Source organism: Gymnogyps californianus, chromosome 5, assembly GCF_018139145.2.
Source record: "Gymnogyps californianus isolate 813 chromosome 5, ASM1813914v2, whole genome shotgun sequence".
Classification (NCBI taxonomy): Eukaryota; Metazoa; Chordata; class Aves; order Accipitriformes; family Cathartidae; genus Gymnogyps; species Gymnogyps californianus.
The window spans coordinates 5,102,602-5,129,930 of record NC_059475.1 but is presented as its reverse complement, the minus strand read 5'-3'; the positions used below and the strand labels follow the sequence as shown (position 1 = coordinate 5,129,930).

Below are 27,329 nucleotides of genomic sequence, written 5' to 3'. Positions count from 1 at the left end.
CTTGGATGACTGAATTTTAAATCACGTTGAGAAGTGGCACCCCTTCAATTCCCACCTCTACTTGGTTTACTTTAACTTCTAATTCCCTCTGCATGTAATGTGTTCTAAGCTATTTTAATTCACATTCTTCTTGTGGTTCGTGTACTGAATTCACCTAATAATTCATTTTGATGATACGATCTTCAAAGCACCATTTGTTTTTTTCAGTAGGTTCTGGAATAGATTCTTTTTCACTGCAACATTTCTTTCAGGTATCATTCGCAGTATACTGTTTAAGCTTGCCATTAGTCTTGTACTTAGCATATGTTCGCTTAGCACAGCCACATTTATTATTTTTATCGTTGAACACTTTAGATAAGAACTCTATACACACACAGGGGTGCCTCAACTCTTCAGCATGTTGCAGAGGCTAAAACATCAGCACCACTGTGAAACAGTTGAACTGGAGAATCTTTCCAGATAAAAATATGCAAATTGTTCCATCAAGCATCCTGCATGGCTTCCAGATTTGCCATTCCCAGTGCTCAACAAACAAATGCAACCTCCAAAACTAGTAAGCCAACCAATGTATGCAAACAAAGTAAGCAATACCTACATGCAGGGCAATCCAAGTTTTCCTTACTATAAAACAGCATTTTCAGTAATGTGGTCAAGTAAACCATTTGTAATTAAGTTTTTCCTGTGCTGGATATCTACCAGAAGCTGCATTGTGGCAAAAAATCCATCTATTTCTCAAAATAAGTAACAGGTAGATTTTTTTTTTTTTTTTTTTTAGACTCTCCTCTGTCCCTGGGCCCCCACTTTGACACAGAGACTTGAAGGATATGCCTTTTGCCATGTCTCTGGATCATCTCAGTTTGTAAATGTTTAATCACACCCTCTTAATATTCTTCCAGCATTCATCACATTTCACAATGGTACACAAACCAGACCAAGGCAGGAGAGGACAAAGCCACAGAGGAAAGATGCAGCTGGAGAACAGAGGGAACGGGAAGACAATGAGGACTGCAGGAGCTGCAGAGAGGAAAGTCAACTGTAACACACTTGCCTGGGAACCTGGAACTGAACCCCTTTTCCCACATCCTCCTCCAATGGCAAGACCACAATGAGTAACACCATCATCCTCAAGTCATGGAAATCCATAAGAGAGAGAGCTACAGGCCCTTCCTGAAAACCTGGACAAATGCTTGAACAACTAAACTGCCACACTTCACTGATACCAGAGTTAATGTAAAGGCACCTAAGGTACATTTTCACTCCATTGCAATCATTTGATAACAATATAGATTGGTTTCTGAAGGACCTGGTAACATCCTAAATTCAGTACAGATACTGGGACAGTAGCTAATAGTAATAGGGTCACACAATGAATGACAAAAATAATAAACACTGAATACCTACTTTCAGGACTTCATCTCCTTCATGGATTGATGTGTCTATACTGTACACTGAATGAGGCAGAGGGACCAAAAAAAACCCACACCACCTGTGATTTTATCAGTAAGGACTGTATTTCAGCAGTGGATGCAAGCGACTTAAGATTGAATAGGTGACCTAAATTTTAAATATCCCCAAATGCTTGATTTTGGAGTCTTAATGTTTCTTTTGGTCTGATTCCTTAGGTATTCTTTAAATACTTTTGATAGTTTCTGTGGAGAAATCGCAGCCCAATGGTTTAGGAACAGACCTGTCAGTCTGGGAACAGAGTCTGAATCCTGGATCAGATACTGACTGTGTATGTCACATTTGCCAAATCACTTAATGTTTTTAACTTGGTTTATTGTAGTGTGGGAAATTCATAGCAACAGGAGGCTGCGAGAAGTTTTCTGGCTGGAGTCTATTCCACTGCTATGATAAAGAACAGCCCCACAAACGCCCTCTGAAAATCCCAGCGACCCCTTTGTACAAGTAAAAAATACACAAATAAATGGCTAATATTATCCTTACCCAAAAGAGATTGCTCTAATAATCATCTCGGCCAGAAGAACATAAAAATAAATCAACTAGGTCATTCCAGAGGGCCTACTAGCCCAGCATCCTCTCTCTGACTACAGCCCATAATGAATGTCAAGGGAAAGAACAGGGCAAGGATTTGGTGACACTTCCTAAGGATTCCCGATAACCTTCCTCAAACCAAATACTGTGCACCTGCCGGCTGGGATTTTCTTCTGACATGCAGCAGCTTTTTCAATCTGTCTAGCCTCCTCACCACCCTGTGACCAAGGGTTCTCCAGATTACGTGCTGTGTGAAAAAGTACTTCCTTCCACATAGGGGTGACAGCGCAGTAGCACTACTGTTGCCAAAAAACAATAACTGCAGTGCTCTTATTTTACATTTGGGCAAGATATTTGTATTCAGTTTTCAATATTGTTTGGTTATGTTCTACAGGGAATAGAAAGAATTTCATGGTTTTGGCATCCTCTTGCCTTTTAATGTGCCTGTTCCATAGACATTAATCCTAAAATGGTTGCACACTGTAACTGATTTCACAAGAGAGCGAGCTCTGTGCTGCTATTGTGCTCCTATTGCAGCACAGAGTCAAGCCCACGCTACAACAGGCTTTGTGCAGTGATACATTTCAAGATGCTCTTACTGAACTGATTTCTCCCACCCACCATGAAAAAAATAAGTACTTTGTTCCAAATAATTGCATGGCAAGCTCCCAGGCAGGCTGGAAGAGTCACAGATCTAAACAGAGTGGGTTTCACACATCATAAGGATTACAAGTTTAAAGCAGACAGTACTGCAGACCAAATGACTGACCATGATGTCTGTTGCTCTACTGTCAAAAAAGCAGTAGAGCGTAGTGAATGAGTTCTTTGAATGAAGGGTGTGCTTGAGGACTTAATAATCGATAATTTTTGTTCAAATTTTAGATTTTAATACTACAGGAAGGAAGAAAAAAAAAGTACTAATTTGGGTAACATGAATGAACCATTCCAGTAGCATTAGAAAGGTTCTTCTTGACTTCAGGAGACTCTGGACTGGGCTCCACAAGGGGTTCTGTGACAGAAACCTGGGAGGTGATACACCTGCAGCAAACAGGAGGTACTGACTGAGATGATCTCGAAGAGAGTGTAGAAAATAAATACAATGTATGGTGCAGACATTAAATATAAAGTAAAACATTAACATTTTTGCTTTTATTAAATACTCTTTTAAAAGAGAAAGCAATGAACATTGAAATAGTCCCATGCTCCTATACAATCCAGTTTTACTGCCCAGGACATTGTGGGGAACATACCTGTTAACTTGTCATCACCTTGTGTACTGGGTCTGCATGGCAAGGTTTTGGTAGCAGGGGGGGCTACAGGGGTGGCTTCTGTGAGAAGCTGCTAGAAGCTTCCCCCATGTCCGATAGAGCCAATGCCAGCCGGCTCCAAGATGGACCCGCCACTGGCCAAGGGCGAGCCCATCAGCAACAGTGGCAGTGCCTCTGGGATAACATATTTCAGAAGAGGAAAAAAAAATCTGCACAACTGCAGCCAGAGAGAGGAGTGAGAAGATGTGAGAGGAACAACTCTGCAGACACCAAGGTCAGTGAAGAAGGAGGGGCAGGAGGTGCTCCAGGCGCCCCAGCAGAGATTCCCCTGCAGCCCGTGGGGAAGACCCTGGTGAGGCAGGCTGTCCCCCTGCAGCCCATGGAGGTCCACGGGGGAGCAGATCTCCACCTGCAGCCCGCGGAGGAACCCACAACGGAGAAGATGGCTGCGCCCAAAGAAGGCTGCGGCTCTGTGGGAAGCCCACGCTGGAGCAGGCTCCTGGCAGGACCTGTGGCCCCGTGGAGAGAGGAGCCCAGGCTGGAGCAGGTTTGCTGGCAGGGCTTGTGACCCCGCGGGGGACCCACGCTGGAGCAGTCTGTTCCTGAAGGACTGCACCCCGGGGATGGGACCCGTGCTGGAGCAGTTTGTGAAGAACTGCAGCCTGTGGGAAGGACTCACGTTGGAGAAGTTTGTGGAGGACTGTCTCCCGTGGGAGGGACCCCATGCTGGAGCAGGGGAAGAGTGTGAGGAGTCCTCCCCCTGAGGAGGAAGGAGCGGCAGAAACAACGTGTGATGAACTGACCCAAACCCCCATTCCCCGTCCCCCTGTGCTGCTGGGGGGGAGGAGGTAGAGAAAATCAGGAGTAAAGTTAAGCCTGGGAAGAAGGGAGGGGTGGGGGGAAGGTGTTTTAAGATTTGGGTTTTATTTCTCATTATCCTACTCTGATTTGATTGGTAATAAATTAAACTAATTTCCCCAAGTCAAGTCTGTTTTTCCCGTGACGGTAATTGCTGAGTGCTCTCCCTGTCCTTATCTCGACCCACGAGCCTTTTGTTATATTTTCTCTCCCCTGTCCAGCTGAGGAGGGGAGTGATAGACCGGCTTTGGTGGGCACCTGGCATCCAGCCAGGGTCAACCCACCACACCTTGTAATTCTTTTGTACATGCCGTATAGGACCATGATCCTAGAGTGAACTGCCGATTCTAAACAAACAAATGTAAACCAAAGCAAGAGGAGACAATAAGCAACTGCGTCAACGAGAGAATCTCTGGTTCAGAATTTGAACCTTGGAACCCTCATAAACATACATGAGTAGGTCTGCTGAGGCCTTTGGACTTACTCATATAAGCAGAAAAACCTGTTAGATTAAGTTTTAAAACAATTCAGATAACTACAGTATTTCCTTCCTTTTATACAGATACAACAGGTGCTCTGGACTGGACCACTTCTTCAGCAAGCACAAATCAGTGCTACACTCTTTAAATTAGCTATAAATCTACAGCAGTGAGACAATCTGTGACAGCAAAGAGATCAGGATCTGGATTCTGACAAGTTATGTTAATCATGGTTTTTAAATGATCTAGTTCCATAACTGATGTGCATTCTAAATCATCTTGAACAATCTCACACACAGAACAGGATCCAATCAGCAGGAAATATTGTGCCCTTAGAGAGGCTGTAAAACTGGACCACATAGTGGTGGATATGTATAGCTTAGCTCTTAATACAAAAATAAGTTCAACATCTCACACGACTAAATCTAGGTGATGATGTTTTAAGGGTGTTGTGGTTTAACCCCAGCCAGCAACTCAGCACCACGCAGCTGCTTCCCCCTCCCCCCTCCCAGTGGGGTGAGGAGGAGGAAAGGAAAAAAAAAAAAAAGTAAAACTCGTGGGTTGAGATAAGAACAGTTTAATAACTAAAGTAAAATATAATACTAACAATAGTAATAATGAAATATAATAATAATAATAGTATTGAAAAGGAATATAACAAAAAAAGGGGGGGGGGGGACCCAGTGATGCACAATGCAATTGCTCACCACCCGCTGACCGATGCCCAGTTAGTTCCCGAGCCGCGATCCGCGCCTTCCGGCCAACTCCTCCCCGTTTATATACTGGGCATGACGTTCCATGGTATGGAATACCCCTTTGGCTAGTTCGGGTCAGCTGCCCCGGCTCTGCTCCCTCCCAGCTCCTTGCACACCTGCTTGCTGGCAGAGCATGGGAGACTGAAAAGTCCTTGGCTTAAGATAAGCGCTTCTTAGCAACAACTAAAACCTCAGAGTGTTATCAACATCATTCTCACACTAAATCCAAAACCCAGCACTGGACCAGCTACTAAGAAGAGAGTTAACTCTGTCCCAGCCGAAACCAGGACAAAGGGCAAGAAAAAATTATTGTAAATCATCTTAATTTCATCAAAATTATTTTAAATCATTACAGTCCCAAACCAAACCAAGAACAACATTAGAACTGAAGGAGCTTAAAAAGTATGTGGCAAATAATTTACAAAGGGAGTTTATGTAACTCAAAATCCAAACACAAACATAGCAATTATAATGAATGTACCACACTTGATAACTGTCTAACCATGAACAAAAATACAAAGATTCTTACATTAAAACTTCAAATTTGTATTAATACAGTGGATTTAGGACTATAGAAAATTTAGCGGCTTCAATCATACTGTCTTGATCCTGAATCCAACCATGCTACTTTTAGAATGAAAAATCTATAAGAATTCTAATTGCACTGTTGTATAACTACATATTGGTTTAAAATTATTGAATCAGTTACATCTAGAATGCTTCACCCAAAAAGTGTGACTATCCAGTGTCTTACACTTGCCATGGCATTTTCCACGTGTGCCAAGTGACACCAAAATGTATGTGAACGCACTTAGCTGCTTTTGCAGTGATTTATTCACTATGTATTGGGTATAAAAAAAAACTACACAAAGCTCAAGACTGTGAAGAATGAAGATGAGAATCTCAGCATGAGTCAAAATTCCCATATTCTTTCATGAGACTTGTGAATATTACACCAAAACAGCAATTAAAGCCGTGATAAGGCATATCAACCATTCAAAGCCTTACAGCTACAAAAATCGAAGGCTATAGGGAAAGACATGGTTGTTCCTTTCCACTTTAGTCTTGGCCTACATATTATTCATAACGCACTCCAATGCTGCATAAAGGCTTTCAACTCCACCTCCAACAGACACACATACATGCAAAAAACATAAACCTAAGTGGCAGTTAGTCACCTTACAGTGATCTGATATGCTTTAATATCAAGATATCAACACGTCTGACTGTCTCACATTGCTGGCATTTAAAGTTAATCTACCTTAGCATTGCTGATGTCAATGTAAAAGGGACACAAAAAAAGCAGACAGCCCAGCACAGAAATAACCAGAGACTGATTTTTTTTTTTCTTCTTTAGCTCTTACTAAAAATACTCTTGAGTATTTTTCATATCAGGTGAAATTTCATAGCAGATGAAAATTTCTTTGTCTTTAGTCATCTATGTACTACACCATCACTATACTGCCTACACATTGGAAGATATACAGTTTCTTTCATAGGCCTGTCTTTCAGATTATTAAATATATTTCAGACTAAGAATTACTTTAAAAAATACCTGCTTGGAAACCAAGAAGAAAACTGCAATGAAAGAAAGCTCTCGGACTGCCATTTGTTAAAACAACATGTCCATCCAACTACAATTTGTGATTAAAACAGTGTAAAATAGGCCAACTTACTGATTTACATGAAACAGAAGCAATTTTCAAGCCTGTGACGTATTCTGGTTGTCAGTAAACATTCTGAGTGTATCATGAATAAAGACTCCATATGATTATACCCATTACCTTATAAAAGATAAGAGTACCTGTTCGAAATCTGGTTACTTTTCATATCAGATTCCCAGTAAGTTATTCATGAAGTGACCAGTAAGTTAATCGGCAACAACCATATTCCCAAACACACCTTTGAAGGCAAATATATACAAAGAACCACAGTAAAATTAAGAAACTAATCTGGACTTCCAGATTACACCAGAAGAACTGAGCCACTTAAAAATAATGGCTTTCATCTTTAGGACTCCACCATACACTGAGTTGTAATCCCTTAAGTGTCTCCTGTGAAATGCTGCAGAAGAATATAACAGGGGGGAAAAAAATCATATTCTATACTCTGGCAGAAATAAACCATTCTACAGCCTGAATACTAATTAGGATAAATACTGTTTTGATTTTTATTTCGCAATACCTGATGTTTCTCTGCCCAGGCATCAGTCATATTGCACACATTTGCTTTAAGATTTATGACTGTAACTAAATCCACCTCATTTAATCATTCTAATAAATCTACACCTCAGTAGAAACCACTAAATGAGATATTAATAGCACACTAAATATACCTGTTAGACAGACTATACAAGTAAAATATAGAAGTACAATGAAAAATATTTGCACTTGTTTAAGTGTTATACTTCTGTTCATTCCCCACTACAGATATACACGAAAAAAAGATTAGCAAACACACCTTGTCTGTGTTTCAGAAGAATTGGCCCTGTTTACCATCCGAGTATATTCAAAGCCATTTGAAAATCTGGTGGGTGGGGGTTGGTTTGTTTGTTTCAAGGCATTTAATCCCAAATGTCATCAATTATTTGAGGAAACCTGCTGACCTTTCAATATACCTCGGCTCCTTTCTTTGACTTCAGTCTGTGGTAGACGGCACAAGCGCTATAAGAAACTTCTGCTAAACTGTAGGACTGTACATCCCACAGCAAATATTCTCTAGCTTCCCTCTCGCTAAGGTAAAGTAGATGGTGGAGCATGAGGTCCTTTATGTTTTAACAAATGGCACATCCCACTTCAGCGTGTCACTTCCACAGCATGTGGTGCAAGGCTGCCAAGTGGAACTGGAACTAGAACTTATCAGGACAAAAAGCAGAGAAAGACGTTTTCCCTGTACGCATTTTTCAGCCTCCCAGATTCAAGCCCTGCCAAGATTTCACACAGAAACACTGCAACAGTACACAGACCAAGAGCCTCTATAGTCAAAATATGGTATTTATCTCCGTATTCAATATCCCTGGTTCTTCAGCTAGAGTCCTGACAGTGAGTTTTACCCATTTTATACATGGCAGAGTTTTACTCACACACACACAACCCTGTCTACAGGTGACGGGTTATTCATAAACCTCGTTGTCCTAAGAAACCAAGACTTCTTTCATCTAACCATTGCCACTAAACACTGATTTCCCACAAGGTCCATCCTGACAGGCACACTGCAAAGTGCCATCTTGTACCAGGTAGTCATTTGCCCATCACACTTTTAACTAGAACATTCAGTTGCTAAACCAATTTTTAATCACCTTTCCCTTCTACCCTAAGTTAATTGCCTTTATGCTGCACTACTAAATCCTATCCTGAAGTTTAGTGAAATTGTTCCAGTTGTCCTTATTCCACCCTCACCTATGAATTATATAATTCATTTACAGAATTCAAGTAAAAGGGCATGGCATGAGTCTTCCGTTACCCACCTACAACTTCTTCTATTGCCGAATCACTCTTAGTTCTTTTGAATTTTTTCAAAGTTTCCTTCATAGAAAACTTAGCATTTCACAGCTAAGTGCTAGGAAATAGCATATGAATAGCGCCTTCATAGCAACTTAACAAATCTGTAGATTCAGAATCTCTCTTTATTCAACTAGTTATACCTCTGTCCTCTGCCTTTAATGCTGTAATTTCTTCCAGCAAAGATCTCCCTATTTTACTTTTCATTTTCTGAAGAAATCTTAAGATATAATCTCTCTGATTCTGGGTCCAGTATTCTGTCAAATTTACTAATGGTGATGGCACAGCATTGTCCTGCCTTGTCATTTCAGCTCACCTCAGTCTCGTTCTGTTCTGATCTATTGCCAAAATTTCAGTGTCTTTCTGAGGTGCTAAAGCCCACTTCTTACAGTGAAATTGAGAGCATTCGTAGTAAATAAGTCTTATTTGTCTCTATTATATGGTCTCACTGTCTATATATTGGTCTATATATGTATTTATAAAGATTTTCTTGTGTTCCTCTCCACTTCTCTTTCCTTTTTTATGTCACTTAAACTACGGCACTATCTATTTTAATGCAGAAGTGCATTTGGTCTCAGCCTGCGCCCTTTTCCAACACCTTCCTTCATGACAGTTTCCACATCTAGTTTGACACAATCCAGTCCTTAATTACATAGTCTAGTCTACCACATTTACAGTAAAGCAATTCTTATGCATGAAATTTATTTTTCTACTCACGAAGTGACAGCCTCATTATACAGATTTAAAAAAAAAAAAAACTTGCGTTCCTCTTCAACATTTGTTTTTTGTTTTTATTTCTAAATCCCCAGCAATCATAATATCATATCTAGATTATTTCTGTCCTTTTTATTTCTCCATACTTTTCACAAAAAATGCAAACATTACAAATTCCTGCCAGAGTAATTTCATTATATTTACCAGTAGTTCACCATGCAATTTAATTTAACTACACATAAGTTTTCTTTTCTAAAATACAAATAACAGTATTCTGGGTTTTTTTATAAAGACTATCACAGTGTTATCCAGTAAAGTCAAAGAGGAACATTACTCTGCTTTTATTTTTTATAACATTTTTACAATAGATTGTTGAAATAGATTGTAGAATCAGGCACAAAGCCAGTCCTTTTCTCTCATCATAAAATTATCATTTTTCTATTTATGGTTTTGCTGGACAATATTAATCAGATTTCTTATTGAACTACAGAGATATGTTATTTCAGTAGTAGTTGGAACAACTGTTTTGTGTATGCACACATCTATAACATGTAAACATTTATAAAGCACTTACAGATGACTGAAGGAGAAATGTTTATCATATCTTCAGATGGTATTACATTAAACTTATCACCTTGGCTTCTATCTATTTTTTTCCAATCTGTATTGCCTGAAGATAATGCCCCAAAATGACTACAATACAACGTAAGCAGTTTAGAGTTGTCCTGACACGTTCGCATCTCTTTCTTTGTGCCAATCCTAGCATTTCTGCAAGGAAACCGCTGTGGCTGGTAACTGATAACTTATCACCGTTAAACTTGGTAAAAAAGAGGCAAAAGTAGTGTTTCTGGTGCTACCATGGGCAGAATAGGAACATTTCTTAAATTAGCAGTCCAAACTTGTAAAAACCTCAAGTGACCACAGAACCACAGGCTGAGAAACTCAGACCACTACTTTACACTAAGTGTTTTATTATTTACTAAAATGCACATGATTCTAACATTAGCGGGTTTGCAGTAGTAACTATTCCATGCAGTGCTAGATTATTCTTTTCCCTAGTAACTTTAATAATTATTAGACTACAAACCCCTTTCTGTAATCTCCAGTTTTCTTTTCAATGTATGCTTCCCAGTCAGAATATAAGAACGCACTTTGTTTCCTCTGTTTCCATGTACATCTATCTCAAAAAGGCAACTATAACTACATCCACATGCGCAATTCAAGGCATACTCAAAAAAATATATGAAATATATATTTTATCCACAACTCAGATTTCAACAGAACTTTGAGAGTAAAAACATTATTGCATTTCTCCAGTGCTATTTCATTACTTCAACATTACTAGGTTAATAAATACACAGTAGGAGTTTCGCTTTGAGTTTTTGGCACGCTAAACCAAACATCCAGGTGTGCAAATGAAGAAAGCTAGCGTGAAAACACGTTTTTTCTGAACTAATCCAAACATCCCTGTTTCAATGAAATATGATTAAGGGATTGTCTTGTATTACCTTCAGGAAAAAAAAAAAAAAAAAATCAGTCAGACAGGCTGTTCACTCAGAATTCCCTGAAACTATAGTTGTCTGTGCTGCACTTTACATTTACTGTAATCAAAGACTGAATACATACTACATTGCATTCCTCTCCAGTATCACCTGCTGTTTGTATCCCTTCTTAAATCCTTACAAACCATTTTACAGATTTAAATACAGGGATGCTCTTGTGTGGATGGACAGCACCCAAAGGAAGTCATATCAAAAAGCAATCAGACGTTATATGCTAATTCAGCAGCTAAATGGCTAATCTTGGTGAAGAACTTTAGTTTGAAACAGGAATGACATCCATCTTCATTCTCCTCTAAGGAATTGGTTGGTCAGTTTACAATATTCTGGAAAATTAATATCCAGCCTCTTGTGCTCCCAAACTGTACAGAATATTTTACCCAGTACATTCCTCAATTTCAATAGTTGTCATTTCAAAAAAAAAAATTAAAAGTTAGTTTTCTATTACTGTAATTCTGTTTAGAAAGTCAGAAAGTATGCAACCCCACACAAGACAGAAAATAGCTTTTTATGAGACAAATATAATTCACGAACGTGAGAGTTACAACTCAACAGTACTTCATGACACAGCCTTCAATAAGCCAACTATTTAATATATTCCCTCCTCTGTCTTTATATAAGATATTTGCTTCTCTTTCTCCACAGAAACAAAAACAAAAAAACCACCCTAAATAAATGACCTACCACTTCACAGAAAGCATGGCTGGCTATCAGTATTTCTTGTTTACATAACTGAGAAATCTTCAAAATACACATTTAAAGGTAAAGATTTTTAAAAAAAAAAAAAAATCCCTATTCTGATGTGAGTAGTGAAATAACAACCATGTGATGTTAGCATAAAAGACAATCATCCTAATTTAAAAGGCATCTGACTAAATTTTTAAAACCAAAGGTGATAGCGCATACCATCCACAGTTTATAAAACAATGAACATCGCTTAGAAGCTGAATGATACTAGCTCAAATGACAGTATTCGGTGACAGTAAATGAAAAGTTCTTTTCTTCTAGCATTCCAAAAAATATTTCCTTCTTGCCGAGAAGTTATGCACAAATCAATTCCCATCATCTCCATGCATACTCCATTTGCCAGATGATAAATCTTACAGCGAATCATTGACAGAATCCAGCCATCACAAGTTACCAGAACGTAGGTGACTGTCAGAAAATATTAATAGAGTCTGCCACTTTTATGGTGTTTCTAGAGGAACAGACTTACCTCGGCAGATGGTCCCGTTCCCCACATATCCAGGTTTGCAGGTGCAGCTATGTCCCCTGACAGTGTTAGTACAGATTGCATTCTCATCACAGTTATGCTGCCCGCTGCCACACTCATCATGCTCTACAAGGCGGGGGGGGAAAAAAAGAAAAAAAATTACAAGAGAGACAGCGTGATGATGTGGCGTTTGAAAACCAAGCGCAATAATGAGGTTGCCACAATGGCTGAACGCTGGGAGTTTGGTGTGGGAGTCAGCTATGGGTCTGCTTCCATTACGAAACTCAACAACACGTGCATGGTGACAGTAGATTATTTAGGTTCAAAAACAGGAAAAAAAAAAAAGAATCGGTGAGGAGGCAAAGTACGGCTATGATGAAAACTCATGAAGAAGAGTATCACAGAAAAATATCTGCTGTGAAGACTAACCTTTACATCACTGTCCATCACCACCAGTAATAAGCATAAATACAAGGTAAGTGAACACAAGAGGGGCCCTAACAGCATGTCCTTTAAATACACAGTTCAGTTGTCACAGTCGCTTGCTCTAATACACGCTGGGCTGACTCTTTCTCTAATAGCATGTAATAACATTTTACATTTTTAGAGCACCATTCATACCATTGAACCCCAAGGAGGCTCCCAGACAAATGGGCCATATTTTGCTTTCAGCCACCAACTCTGCTACCACTGAGCCTAATCTGCTGCAGCTCCTGCACTTTACTCTCCTGCTTCATTTTGTTCTAGTAAAGCATCAGTTAGAGGCGGTGAGCTACCTGACCCTGAAGTTTCTTCCTTCTTCCTGCAATTATGAGGAGCTTCTCTCATGCAGTAGGATTGCAAAAAGAAAACCTGAATATTTTACACTTTTGCACTGGTGGATTTACAGTTTTGTTCAGTGGAATCAAGAGGATGCAGCAAAATTTCTTAAAACCATACAAAGGACAACAGACATAATCAAAAATCAGAATCTGGAACCCTTCTTGGTAGTCTTCATTTATGCAGCTGCAATCATCAGACTAGTATGCTGAGAGGTAAAAGGTATCCCTTTCCGGAACTAAGGATTTGCTTACATATACCAGTGAATAAGGGGTGTTCAAAGGACTATGGACTAAATCTAGCCTTCTATAGACCACGGAGAGAGGTAGTGCCTTTAAAACATGAGCAAAACACTCATTTTTACAGACTCTGAATTAAGCCCTTTGGAAGAGCCTCTCCATTGAGAACAACAGGATCATAGGCTTTGCCAGGCTAAAGTTAAGCTCTGCAATGCCCTCACTTTACCATAGTATAGAATGACAGTCAATTCCAAGATAATTCAAGACAAATGTAGATTTGAATTGTGGATTCCAAGGAACCCTCCAAACCAAATACTTCTGGAACACCGTTGATAACTATTTGCAGAACATATATCCGACATATGTTTTCTATTTTTCAAGTACATTTGACAGCAAAATGATACAGATTGCAACCGTTTTCTTTCAAAGAGCATCAAAGCGATATATCGCTCGCTCACTCTTTGCTTTTAGCAAGAAACTCACACACACACACGTTCAAATGTGCCTGGCTTCAGCTGATAAATTCAGGCTTACATTTATACTTGTTAGTTTATGTCAGTCCCTAGCTCTGCTAGTAATTCACTTCAGCTCCTTGCCAATTTTCAGACACGTTACACATTCTGAATGCTAGGCTTCTTCAAGGGCTGCCTGTGCCCTCCTTCAACTTTTAAGAAACTGTACCACAGCCTGATTCTTGCCACTCTGGTCTCATGGTGCTCAGACTGCTGGGTCACACACAAAAAGTATCGAGCTACCCTCCAAGGAAGTGCTTAGCAGGCAGTTGAAGTTGAATGATGCTTTCTCTTAAAAGAGACACCCTCTCCATAATCTCTCCCTCCTCTTACTACTTTTATAAGTTATTGCCATTAGCTTTCACCTGTTCGTATTCAAACTATCGTGAGAATGCCTTTGTGACAGGCTCATGTATACACAAGAGCATTCCTACTCAAACAATTGCCCAAATTAGTTGATTACCTTCTCAGCACTTCAAGTATAAACAAAAGATTTCCCAGTGGTAACGTATGTGTTTTGCCAAAATACGCACGAGATTATACTCTGCTATGTTGTTCTAGGACTTTGACAATGTAAATCATTGTATTTACCACTCCTGCAGATGTACAGATGCTGGCAACATTGAAAGATTTGGCACTGACAAAGCTGCTTTCCCACAGTCATACTTAAAACAGAGGTCAGCTTTTTCTAAGCTGATATAATTTGAAGAGTTAGCAACAAATCTGACCGTGGGAACCTGCCCTTCATGAGACATCCTGATGCTGCTAGCACAAGGAGGACTAAGGGAACCTCATCTGCATGAGGAATCCCAAGATTTCTTAGCAGCAATATGGCTGCAATGATGGGAACGTTAAATGCAGTTCTCCCTGGTGCAGAGATGTCTATAGATGATGTTGCTACAGTCCTAATAAGAATGAGAAAGCATTGATTTTCTGTCAAGGTACAAAAATCTTTTAGTCCAGATGGAAAAATCCTTAAGATTCTGTCAGTAGTGAGTTATCTTGGGTTTCCTTCTCCCTCACAAGAGATCATCCTTTGGAGCACTTGATGTTCACGTTGGGAAGTGAGCATGGAAAGTGGGCTCATATTTTGTTTAAACTCAAAAGAGATTACGACTAATTTGCAAAGAACATCGCCTTCTTACACATATTGTTTTCCAAAATCCCCCATTCAAGCACATCAGGCAGAACCTGCTTTTGCTTTAATGCTATGGTAAATACTATCTGACTACACAGCAATGAAAGACTGGAAGAGGACACTGCGAAACAAGTGAAAGGAGTGTCACAAACAGTATCATTCCAAAGCACCAAAGAGGGGAGAGCTGAGACAAAAATCTCAAAGTCATATCTTATTTTGACAATTTCCCTTTCAGCTGAAAATGAGAAGCACAAGAAAGGGGATGCTAAAAGACAAAAACAAAAGTCATTTTTAATTTTTTTATACACACACACATATATATATGTAGATATAAATAAATATGCTGCCATGCTCAGGAACGAAACTGCCATCATTAAGTTTGATTGAAGTCATCCATCTCTCTGTGACTTCTGTTTGTTATATAGTATACACAAAAGGAGCTTATGATCAAAGACAAAAAGAACTGGCAGGCTTACTGAGAAGGACAGTACTGTAGGATGCAATTCCCTGACCCAACACTCATTCCCGTGGATTATTAATATCCATTTCAAGAAACAGGTACCATTTCAGAAGAACGGTTACAACAGCAGCACCATTCTTTGCTTACAGACAAGTTAGTTTGTTTACGAAATCTCTGTAAATTATCTTCAGCATTAGTATTTCTGTTACTCAGGAATCCTGGTTATTGCCACCTCTATTCTGTGCTTTGTCTGTGGTAAAGCTGAGAGATCAGTTACTTTTTTGTGCCTCTGTTTCCCTCTATAAAATGAGGATATTACAAGATCCTTTTTTTTTTCTAGTATTTGTCATTCTTCTGAAATCCTCAAATAGTAAAGATTTCACAGAAAATTAAAGGATATCAATCTTCTATTGCAAAAAAGGAAGAATCAAATATCAGCTGCTGATTTACCTTCTCCTTAACTTATTTTTCCTGCAAGCAGAGATGAGGTATGAAAGGACACATCATCTCGGAAGCTTCAGCTCACCTGTCCCTGTTTCCTAGCTACCAAGCTACGGCTAAGGCCAGCAAACTACACATTTAAACTTAACATTTTCCTTCTGGATAAAAACCTTCTAGAATTTCCAAAAGCTTTCATGAACTTTTCAAAAATCCTCAAGAGTGTCTTATTTTCTGAGTTCACACCTGAACCAGGCCAGCTTATGAAGCAACGACTATAAAGGTCATTCTTTCCTCAGCCTTTATCTGAGGATGGCCATCTGCCTCCAAAAGCACTTGAAAGATCACTGGTAAGAAATTAGTCATCCTTTTACAAAAACATCTCTCTGCCACCTGTGTTGTCTGACTCTGTGGAATCATGACATGTATCAACTGTGGGTGTCCTCTACGCATACATTAAGCAATGCTTCAGTTTTGAAGAACTAAGGCCTTTAAAACAAAGTCTCTGCAGAAAACTTCTGTTTGAAAAAGCTGTCACTGGAAAGTCAACCCTGGTTAACTGCTTGCCTCAGGCAACTGAAATTGCATTAACTTGAACAGAAGTCCACCCTGACAGCACCATAGGTCTGGGGACACTGATGTTTATATGTGGGTAGTGTTACATGACGGCACATGCACAGTGGTTGAAGATAAGCACTGTAGTTATCTCTGCTTTGTTCGCAGGAAACCTAATGAAAATAAGTTTATCGTGATGATTAGAATACTCAGGAGCTGTCTGACAGAATTCTTTTCAATACTACACGGCCTTACAGAGATAACAATCACATAAAAAGCAAAGTTAATGCACCAGAAAATAGTTTCAAGTAGATGGTTAGTTGCATATCCTATTATAAGAAGCACCAATGCATCCTACAAACCGCAGAAAACCACCTCATACCAAAACACAGGCTGGTCTGTAAGCACATTGATATTAGGGCACACACGATACCTCCTTTTTCCTGAAATCCTAGAGAAGAAACTAGTTACAGTACCATGGGAAAACACGGAACATTTCCTGTTAAAGTCTCAATAACATGAAATTAATAAGAAACTTCTGAAATAAGCACAATTACCAGACTGCCATGGAGAGAGCTGTGACCACACTGCGTCCCCCTGTACTGGTGTCTGTGCTCAAGGCAGACGGACCCCAACCAAGCAAACAGCACAGCACACCAACATCTGCAACATCAGCAGCCAGCATCTACCATGTACATATGTAAAAAACAACAGTTGAATAATACCTGAGGCAGCAGAAGACCAGGAACACAACTACACTCCATGCCTGCCAACACAACATTCACTATAAAAGCTCAAGCCTCTGCTAATAGCTGTATTAGCTACACCTTCAGCAACAGCAGAATCATCAATCAGGATGCACGTCAGTTGTGAAGCCAGTTGCTTAAATTTTAAACAGACCTTTAGCTTTCTTCAAAACACAGGCACCTATTGCAGCTAATGAAGTTAAAGCATCTGCAGGTTGTAGCAGCCCCTACACATCTCAAATGAGCAAGCCTTCCAGCTGCTCCGCCATTAATATGTAACCCTGCTGATGGTTGATCGCTTTAGTGTGAAGTATAAATAGGAATATTCAAACAAGGACAAAAAAGTCAGCAACCTTCAGGCACCCGTATTTCTGTCAAATCTTCCATATCCCCATTTTTCTAGCCTAATCTTACTGAGGAATCACATAAGTCCTTTTGTTTTGTGATACTTGAAAAATACCTTCTGTTCTGGGCTAAATTGAACTGGAAGAATGCAGTGGGAAAAGCACTGGGGGCAGGGGAGAGGGTGCCATACAAAGGTTTTGTCTGCCTGAGGTAATGTATTCTGCATTAAGCCACCCACACCATATTGCAAAACTGTTTGTAAGTATAAACAACCACAAAAAATAATTCAGAACACATGCAAAGTAAAAAAGGATTTATTTGTCATGTATTTATAAATACAGATGCACAAATATCGAAATGTATAAATAAACAATTATAGGTAAATACAAATTTTCTCCATTCATACGTACATGAAATGTTGTTTGTGAAAGGTTCTAGGCAGCTCTGACAATTAGCATCAGAAGAACTGTCGGTAATAAAAAATGGCATATTTCTATACTCTTGAAGTTTTGGGAATTACAAATATCCACATTTTTACTAAAAAGATCTTTTCAATAAAATCTTTTTCCATTCATTATACAAGAGGAAGATAGCCTTTGCTTATATTTTGTGTGTATATTTTTTTTAAATGCATTTTTCAGAGGTACTACAGAATTTCTAGGATGCTTCTGCTTTCCCATGCTGAAAGAGACAACACCATTAGACTTACTGGATTTGTGTGGTCTCTAAAGGCAGGATCTACTTGGCTTTAGCTTTCTCTTTTCTTTTCTGTACATGCTTGGAATAACTCAAGTATTTGTATTGTTTTACACTTTGTCTAAAATATTTAATAGAAAATTAGAACCATAGATTGAAAATATGTAGCAAACAACACATAGTAAAGCTAAGAACCTTTTGGTCAAGAGCCATAACTAACTGTAACATCAGGATAGCTTTCCCTTGCACAGTTCAAAAGCCCATAATGGATTTCAAACTTATAATTTCTAAAAGGTACATTTGACACAGGATTTACTTTTCAGCAAGACTGCTGACCTTTTTATCTTTATTTTCTTTAAATAAAGATGCTCTTCAAAAAAGGACCAACACTGCAATATAATTACTGGAGACATATCCCATTGAATGGTCTTTCACCATAGCTACTCTCACTTCTCATCACAAGAAAAGGCCCCAATTTAAACTTGCTTACAAGAGGGAAACAATTTTCTTATTGTAAGGATTTTCTTCCAATAGTTCCTCAAAGCCTTCCTACTTTAATAATAAAACGTTCATCTTTGGAAAACATTGTGCAAAGATCCTGACTTTTTCTATTTTTTCTTATTTTTACAACATTGAAAGGAAATCTAAGTTGTTCTCTAAATGGTTGAGATGACAGTCTGCTTCTGGAGTATGTAACCACAAATGCAGCAAACATTTCTATGCACCAAGAGACTTACAATAGAGAGACAACTCACTTATGGAATAGCAAGGTCATCAGATGCTACCATTGTTTATTAATACAGAGGCCATTTGTATAGAATACATGGCCTAATGTAAAATTAATTAGCTATCTGGCAACAGTTAAGCAATGGCCTTTGAAAACTCAGAAAGGAGAAAGCCATCTCTCCAAATACTTTTAAAAAGAAGCAACGCTTTGTTGCATGGTATTAGGATTCAGATGTCTATGTAATAACTAAGGCTTTAAAAATGCAAGATGAAAAAAATTGAATTTAGGAAGAAGTGTGGACTTAGTGGAATCAGGATTTCAGCCCATAAAAAGTTCTGATTAAACAAAAGGGATAGCTTTTAAATAGACTGAATAAAAGGAAACATTCTTCTGAACAGACAGGAAGACTCTCCCCCAGAAAACCAGGGCAATTAGAAACAAGATGCATACATCAAACAAGAAATTACATTGCAGATGGTAAGCTGGTGAAAGATAATACCTAATTGTGAATCCAGACAGCCCTACTCACGAGAATTAAAGAAACAAAGTAAAGTTTATCTATGCCCATTCTGAACTTCAGTCATCCACGCTTACCCTGTCCATTTGCACAAGGAAACAGGAAGAAGGAACAGGGCGCAGAACAGAAAAGCCCCACTGTTCCTTGACATAAGGATATGCTGCAACTTTATCCTTATGAGAAGTTAAACATACAAGTACTGGCAGAAATATCAGATTTGCCATTCTTTTAATAAGAAACTAAAAAGCTATTGTAATTTACGACACAATGAACAGCTTCTGGTGTTAAACATGAAATTATTTAGACTACATTCTAAAAGAGTAGACACATGCTACTCTTGGGTAATTAGGAAGAAATAGTGGGATTTAATTTGAATATAAAATTCTGAATGTGCATGCAGTTGCCTCTAGGAATAAAACCTCTTGAATGTTTCCTTTTGAATTATAAACTAAAATTCTTTCTTTGGCTTTCTGGCACCTGGTTAGAATTTGGTCACATTTACCTATCTACAATCAAGTTTATTTTATAAACTACTAATGTTTTTATTCTATTTTGTTCTAATTTATTCTAAAAAACTAATCTCCCTAGAATTGTCTAGAAACCAATGTAACAAAATAATAAGATTCATGTTCCTAAACTGGTATCTAGAGAGAATCCCTGAGATTTGTGTCGGTGATTCAATTTCGACTTTAATTATTAGTTGGTTTAGTTTAGATTTTCACACCACAATGAAATCTCCTTTGTAGTCATGTATTAGAAGATCACAAACAAAACCAATGTAATCTTACTCATGCACTTAATATGTATCATAATTAACATGATATATGGATATATCTAGGGGAAAACGGACTAAAACTACCATTGCATCCTAAAGAGGCCAGTATGCAAACACGGGCAATAATGACACCTGTACATCAGTTGGTATGATTTCAACCTTCAGTGAGTGAAGTCTTTACAACTCATGCTTTCTGCATGGAGATGCTCGGTCTTCTTTGTTTCCCCTCAGCAAGAAGCAGAAAGAAGAGATGAATGCAAAGGTCTATATTCCGTTCCAGTATATAGAGACTTCATTATTTATTGCCAAAAAATTGACCTTACTAATGATCCTTATTCCTATGAATCCTGTAAGTTCCACTCTTAGACAGAAATAAGAACAACGATGGATGACAAAAAGATATACTATAAAAGAAGAGGACATAAATTTTTCCAGAAACATTTGTAGTACACAAAACATTTCATAAGCCAATGTTTTTCATAAGGAGCTTTTGTTTTCCCTTTCACGCTTGCCTTGATTTAACATACAGAAACCTACAGTGTACTGAGTTGAAACTGTTTTTGAATAGTCAAGAAAGAAGGATTTGCTATTAAGTTTCGATGATCTACCCTCTTCAGTATTCAATTCAGTTTACACTTTCAGTCTTTGCCTTCACTCAGTCCTGTTACATCCATTTTTCATATTATACTCTAAATTATATGAATAAACCCAATGCATAAAAGCAAAAGTCAGGTTCTGTTTGAAATTAATAAAATATCAGATACACTTTCAATTTGCTTTTCTATCAGCACAAGACTTTTTGCCGGCAGCTATTCACATCATAAGCATCCTAAAGAGCGTGTGCACAAGGATGCATACGATGTATCCAGTTCTACAATCTGAAGGAGTTCTGCTGTACCACGTCCCCTCTTGCATTGAAGGTCTCCAGGTCATCCCCTCATTTTTTGAGATGGACAGACCAGAAGTGCACACAGGATTCAAGACACCAGAACATCATGGATTCATACAAAAGCATAATAATATTTTTCATTTTGTTCTCAATGCCTTTCCCAAAGGATCTCACTATTCTGCTTGTCTTTGACCACGGCTGAGCAGTAAGCTGACATTTTCAGAGAACCATCTGCAATAATTCCAGTATCTCTTCTCTGAATGGTAATGGCTAATTTAGAGCATTTGTAGATGTACCTATCTTCATTTCCTTTTTCTTTTTACCCAAGAGAAAGGTACTTTATACTCTGACCCTCTGTTCTGCCTCCCTACTTTATAAAAACAACTACCAATAGTACCCATTTGAATTTCCATGAGATGAGTTCACAGAGCAGTGATAGGAAATTCTAAATTGTTACAATAAAAATGTTTATTTTTGTCTAAATCAAGATGAATAATAGGCAGCCTTGCTGACAGTAACATTGCATTTGTTTTCTGCAACAGGAGAAGGAAAAAAGAAGTGGATCTCTTACTAGCACACTATAAAATATTTGCACGTATATCTTAAGTGCCTACATAACATTTGTTAGGAAGTGGGAAGACAAACATTTGGTTTTATTGTTTTCTGAACACAATACTAAAAAAATAAAACAGGAAAGCAAAGGAAAAAGAGGAAAATCTGAAGAAGTGAAATCCTGAAAAACTGTGTTTAAGGCTTGGACACATTGCACCCTGATAAGAAGCTCCCCAAGATTAAAGAAAAACAACATTGAACAACCTAGGTCAAACGTTTGAAAATTCAAGAATCACTAGAAGCGTACACCATTGTTTCCTTTACATTTAAATTTTATTTTCCTAATATTTTAAAGTGTGTTTCAGTTGAGTAGACATGTCAAATTAGTAAAGAATATTAAAATCATTTTATTAATATAGAAGAACAGCTACTAGATTATTAGTGTGAAGAGTCACAGTATCAAGGGGGGTTTTGACATTGAATTTCCATGTCATATATACCAGGGAAATATTAACAATATTGACGTATACAGAAATTCTAGAATGTATCCTTAACAAACAAGCAGGCTGATAATAAAATGGCAATCCACCTGACATACTCTCAGTTTAACCTGGATACTTTGCTGCAGTTTTGTGGACTTCTTTTTGAAAGCCGGATTATTCATGTTTGGATGCAGTATTGTCTAGTTGTCTAATGCTGACAAGTGATCTTAAGAAAAAAATCAGTACGTAAACACTACACGCTAGGACAGCTTGTATGATTGTGCTAGAAGATTAATAATCCATTACAGTTTCCACATCTTCCATCTCAACATATTTCTCACATAACAAAAACATGTGAGGCAACTTTGTCTTTAGCAATGTGTATCTTTAATTCTAAAACTTGCCAACAAACTTTGAGCACAGTTGTGGAGACAGGCATCAAATTTAACTGAGACCACATCTAGACAAGAAATTCATTACAAGTGTTTGGAGAGGTCTGCATATCGCAGATTTAGAGATGCAAATGCAAAAAAATCCACTAAGGAAGAAACCACACTCCATTGTCAAAAAAGCTCTTTTGTTATCTTTATGCTTTGAAGAGTTGGCAAATTCATACCATCAAAAGAATGAACACTTTTGCAAGTACAGTTTCTCACTGAGCAAAGAGCTGGCATATCCATACCACTCATAGTCTTCAGGACTGAGGCCGAACTCCATGAAGATCAGATGATCTTTCAGCACTAAAACTAAGTAGTAAGGATTGCCCATTTTAAATCTTACAGACTCAGAGTAATTCCTAAATTTAATGGCACTAGAGTGTATAGGAGCTTCATTTCTGGTCCTACAGCTCAGAATTAATCTCCCATTATGCAAACTTTTGCACTGAGTGAAGGAAGCATAGAGCATATTGCTAATGAAACACAGCCCAATATAAATCCATTTTTAAGACTAAGGGATATCAATGATTAAGTCAACGTCTCAGAGGAACAAGAAATGGTTCACAAAGTTAACAAAAATGTAATACTGTACACATGGGAAACATGGTGTTGAAGAGCAAATAGCTATACCCTCATCTGCAAGAACCAAAACATCTTGAAAGTGTTTCCCCTTATTGGATTTATAAACCAGAATGACCAGTTTAAGCGCTGTATGTCTAGACGTTTGCAGTAACCTGGTCTGCATGCCAGTCTCTTCTTTATTTATTTATTCGTTTATTTAAAGAAGCCAGAAGAAATTCCAGATTTCATAAAAGATGGAAACTTTTGGTCAGAGCACAGGTCCATATGCTGGAAGCTCATTCTGTTCTGAGCTCTCTCGCAAACACAGTACTTCACACAAGTCATACTATCATGCCTGAATTATAATGCATACCAATATTTTTTAATTGGAACATGCTAAGCAATATGGTCATCTTGATTATTATTATGGGAAACTTCTAATACAACCCCTATCTTTTCCGCAAACCAGTTAAGCATCAAGGCATTGGACTTTTATGAGGCACCTTGATTGAGTACATTGATTTGTATATTTGTAAACCACTAGTTATTCCAAATTTCTCTAAGTAGTTACGGCTTTTCTTGACATAGTTACCAAGCAGAGAACTTCATACAGAGAGCAAATAAAGCCTCAAACTCAATGTGATGTACCACGCTGAAAGAGAGCAACTACACAGTTCCAGCCAGACTGGAGCAGTGACATTAATGTTGATAGAGGAATGGTAAAAACAAACAAACAAACAAACCAGTTCTACGAAGATCACAGCTTCTCTAAATCATAGGACATTCACTTAGGAAAATAAAGAAATCACACATAATGACACAATCTGAAAAAATGAGACTTTGTCTAGCAGTTGCCACTGCCTAATGTACAGTTTTCAGGAGAGATGCCTGTTACCATTACATCTTAAGATACAGTTTTATTTTGCCTCTGTGTTGTCAAAAGCTGAATATGGTCCAAGTACCTGCATTGTATTGGAAAAGAAACCCTAAAGCAATATGTACTGATTTATTTATATAGCAATATAACTTAATCTAAAAGGACAGGCTGCTTTTTATCCATAAAATGGTGAAAGCTGCATATTTTATGAAGCTGATATCAGAACTTCATCTTTCAGGTATTTTCAGTTCAACAATAGCTGCAAGCTTTATCTTGCAGAAATCTCAAAATCACTAGTACAAAAAGTATGAAATAGACCTTTGGATGCAATTTTTAGTCAACATTTCATCATGGCTTGATGAAGTTATATTGGTGATACAAGTTCAAAAGAGTTTCGGATTTCAGCACTCCATGATGCCTTAACTTCCACATAAAACAAAAAATACAAAAAGCAATATATACCCCATTTCAAATTTGCACAAAAGTCTACCAGTGCTATTGCAATATAGTAAGGTGGAATTGTTTCTAAATGAACCTGCATGTGTGACAGATGTGTCAATCTGCTGATACAAGAACACATAAAATCACAGTTAAGGTTTTGTAGCAGAGTTCAAGTATAATGAGGACAGGACACATACTATTTCTTTGCACCTGAGAGATGCAATAGAAAGGCTTGCAGAGTGTTGGAGCATGTATTACAGGTGATATGAAAGTCACAAAGACTTAGCATACTTTTCTCAATTTTCTGTTTACAACGTTAGACAGAGTTGAGCTGTTAGGTTCCCCTGCAGACTTAGCACCTTTATGTTTTATGTACAAGTTTCTAATTAAGCAAATGCTGCAAAAAGGATGGACTCCAGTATATGTTAAGCTTTTGACAGAGTAGAGATGGACTGTTCCTTCTTACTGAAAGCAAACAGAATATTTGCCTAGTTGCAGCTCACCCAACAAAGTCAGTGAGTGCTGACTGACATTCTTAAAAATGGATGTCTAAAAACTGGCTTCTAAGACAGTATTTAGGCATCTAAATTACTAAATGGTTTGCTCTCTCAGACTGCTGAAGACCTAACTTCCCCCAATGCGTTTAACTAGGACAAATGGGTTCTCAGCACTTTAACAAAAAAAAAACAAAAAAAAAAAAAGGGAAAAAAGTAAGTTTAGTTCTTTATGTCACTCCTGCGTATTAGTCTCCAGTTTACTCCTTTAGCCCCCCAAAGATACGATGGAATTTTTACATGGAAGGAAGTGATCAAATTGTTTTACCCCTCAAAGAGCGCAACTTCAGCATTACATTCACTATCAACACACAGAATCAATTTTTATTTGAAAGCAGAAATGGCAACTAGTGCATCGCCATTTCCTAAGGCACCTATGTTTTTCCCTGGAGATATTCTACCATAATAGCGATCACAATAGACCATACTTGTCTTATGAGATCTGACAAGACCACAACCTGAGTTCCTTTGGCTGCAACTATACCTTCTTATATCAGCAAAACACTGCACAGTATGAAGATCCCACCACTGAGACAAAAGATAGATCAAACAGAATTTCTATACTGTACGCTGCTCAGGCTTTCACAACTAACTTACCAAAGGATAATGACAGTACAACTTTATTTTGGATTTTCATCACTTAGGTAAAAATTAATAAAAATTACTTAGATACACAAACATATCATCCATGAGACTGAAAAAAACACATGGTTGGTTGATGTTCATTCAAACAGGGAATTCTTCTCTAAAAGACTTCTGCTCCAAATGCATTAAAAAAAGTCACAGACAGTCACAGAAAAGTGCAAACAGTATGTATTACTATCCAAGAAAAACAGGGATTTAAGTATAGGATGCAAGAAAGGTGCCTTTTCTCCAAAAAAAAAACTTAGAACATAATTTTAGGGAGGCTAGAGGCAGTAACCTGAAGTACCTAAAATCATCAAACACCACGGAAAGCACTGCAGAAATGCACTGGAGATTCAGAGCAGGGGCCCCTAGGGGATGAAGTCACCTTCAGTTTCTGGCTCCCTTTTCAGTGTTAACCGGTGACTGACTCACAAAGCGCTGCCCGACGTCTCTCTGCTGTGGGTGCTAGGATACTGCATTCAGCCTTTGACAAAGCATGAGACAATTAAGAAGGAAAGCAAAACACCAGGTGTGAGGAACATCTGCAAAAATCAATTTACAGAAGAAGGCACAATGAAATTCTGTGCTTAGCTTCAGTACCTAATACTAACAAGACAAATCCATATGTATGCACCCAATGAGACAGAGAAAGTAGGGTTAAGTGACCACAAATCATGAAGGAAGCATGAAACTTCAGGAGGAGGATTAGAATGTTTCACCAGAAAAAGTGAGACAGAAGTCAAATGAGAGGGAAAATGAGAAATGAGAATCAAGCAATGGTGAACTTGGAAAGAACACGTTTCTTGTTCACAGGAAACAACCTCCACAAAACACATGTAGCTATGCCTATCACATGCTATTGTACTGCTTAAAATTTAATTCCAGCATATATTCCAGGGAAGATAGGCAGGATTACACAGAGCACTCCAGCTCAGAAAAGGGAGCAATGATGCTGTTAGCTAAACTGAGCACAGATCTTCCTGCAGAACATGCCCAGAGGAGAAAGCACAATCCAGGGGTGAGAACATCTGGCACAGTCTGAATTCCACCCCTCCCTCTCATTAACTGACTACATGACTTGGTGACTAAGATACTTTTGCCACCTCTTTTGTAAAGCAATGGTTAGAAAGGTGTTACGTCGGTGCAAAACTCATCTAATATAATGAAATTGTTTACCAACAGACAAGAATGGGAAAGAGACTGGACTTGGAATATTTGAGGCATTTGAAACAAAAGGTAGGAATCTAAGCAAAACCTGACATTTATCACTGTTAGGTGACAAGTAAACATTATGACATGCTGGAACACCACTGACATTTCAGGGATAGCTCGTATGTACAAGAGCTAGCAAACAATCAAGAGACAATTTGAAAAGGGTTGCTGGTAATCACTTAATGAGACAAGGAACAGATGAAACAAGTCTGACAAAAGCCCATTGGGAAAGTGATAGATGTAAACCTATTGTCACAGGTTAAGCATCAGACAGACTATCACCATAAAATTATTTGGAGGAAGGTGTCGGGAGGTACATACTCAGACATTAGCTTCACAGAATTTCATGAAATAAAAAGAGCAAATGCTTTTATTATTTAAATGAAGAC

At 38.2% G+C, this 27,329-nt stretch overlaps 1 protein-coding gene across 1 annotated transcript in view; it reads right to left on the bottom strand.

Annotated features, from left to right (window-relative positions):
* Positions 1 to 27,329, bottom strand: part of NELL1 (neural EGFL like 1) — a 304,211-nt gene that overhangs the window by 107,273 nt on the left and 169,609 nt on the right. Inside the window, exon 14 of the mRNA XM_050897767.1 lies at positions 12,345 to 12,467. Coding sequence (XP_050753724.1) covers positions 12,345 to 12,467 — 123 coding nt within the window. The remainder of the gene's footprint in view (positions 1 to 12,344; positions 12,468 to 27,329) is intronic.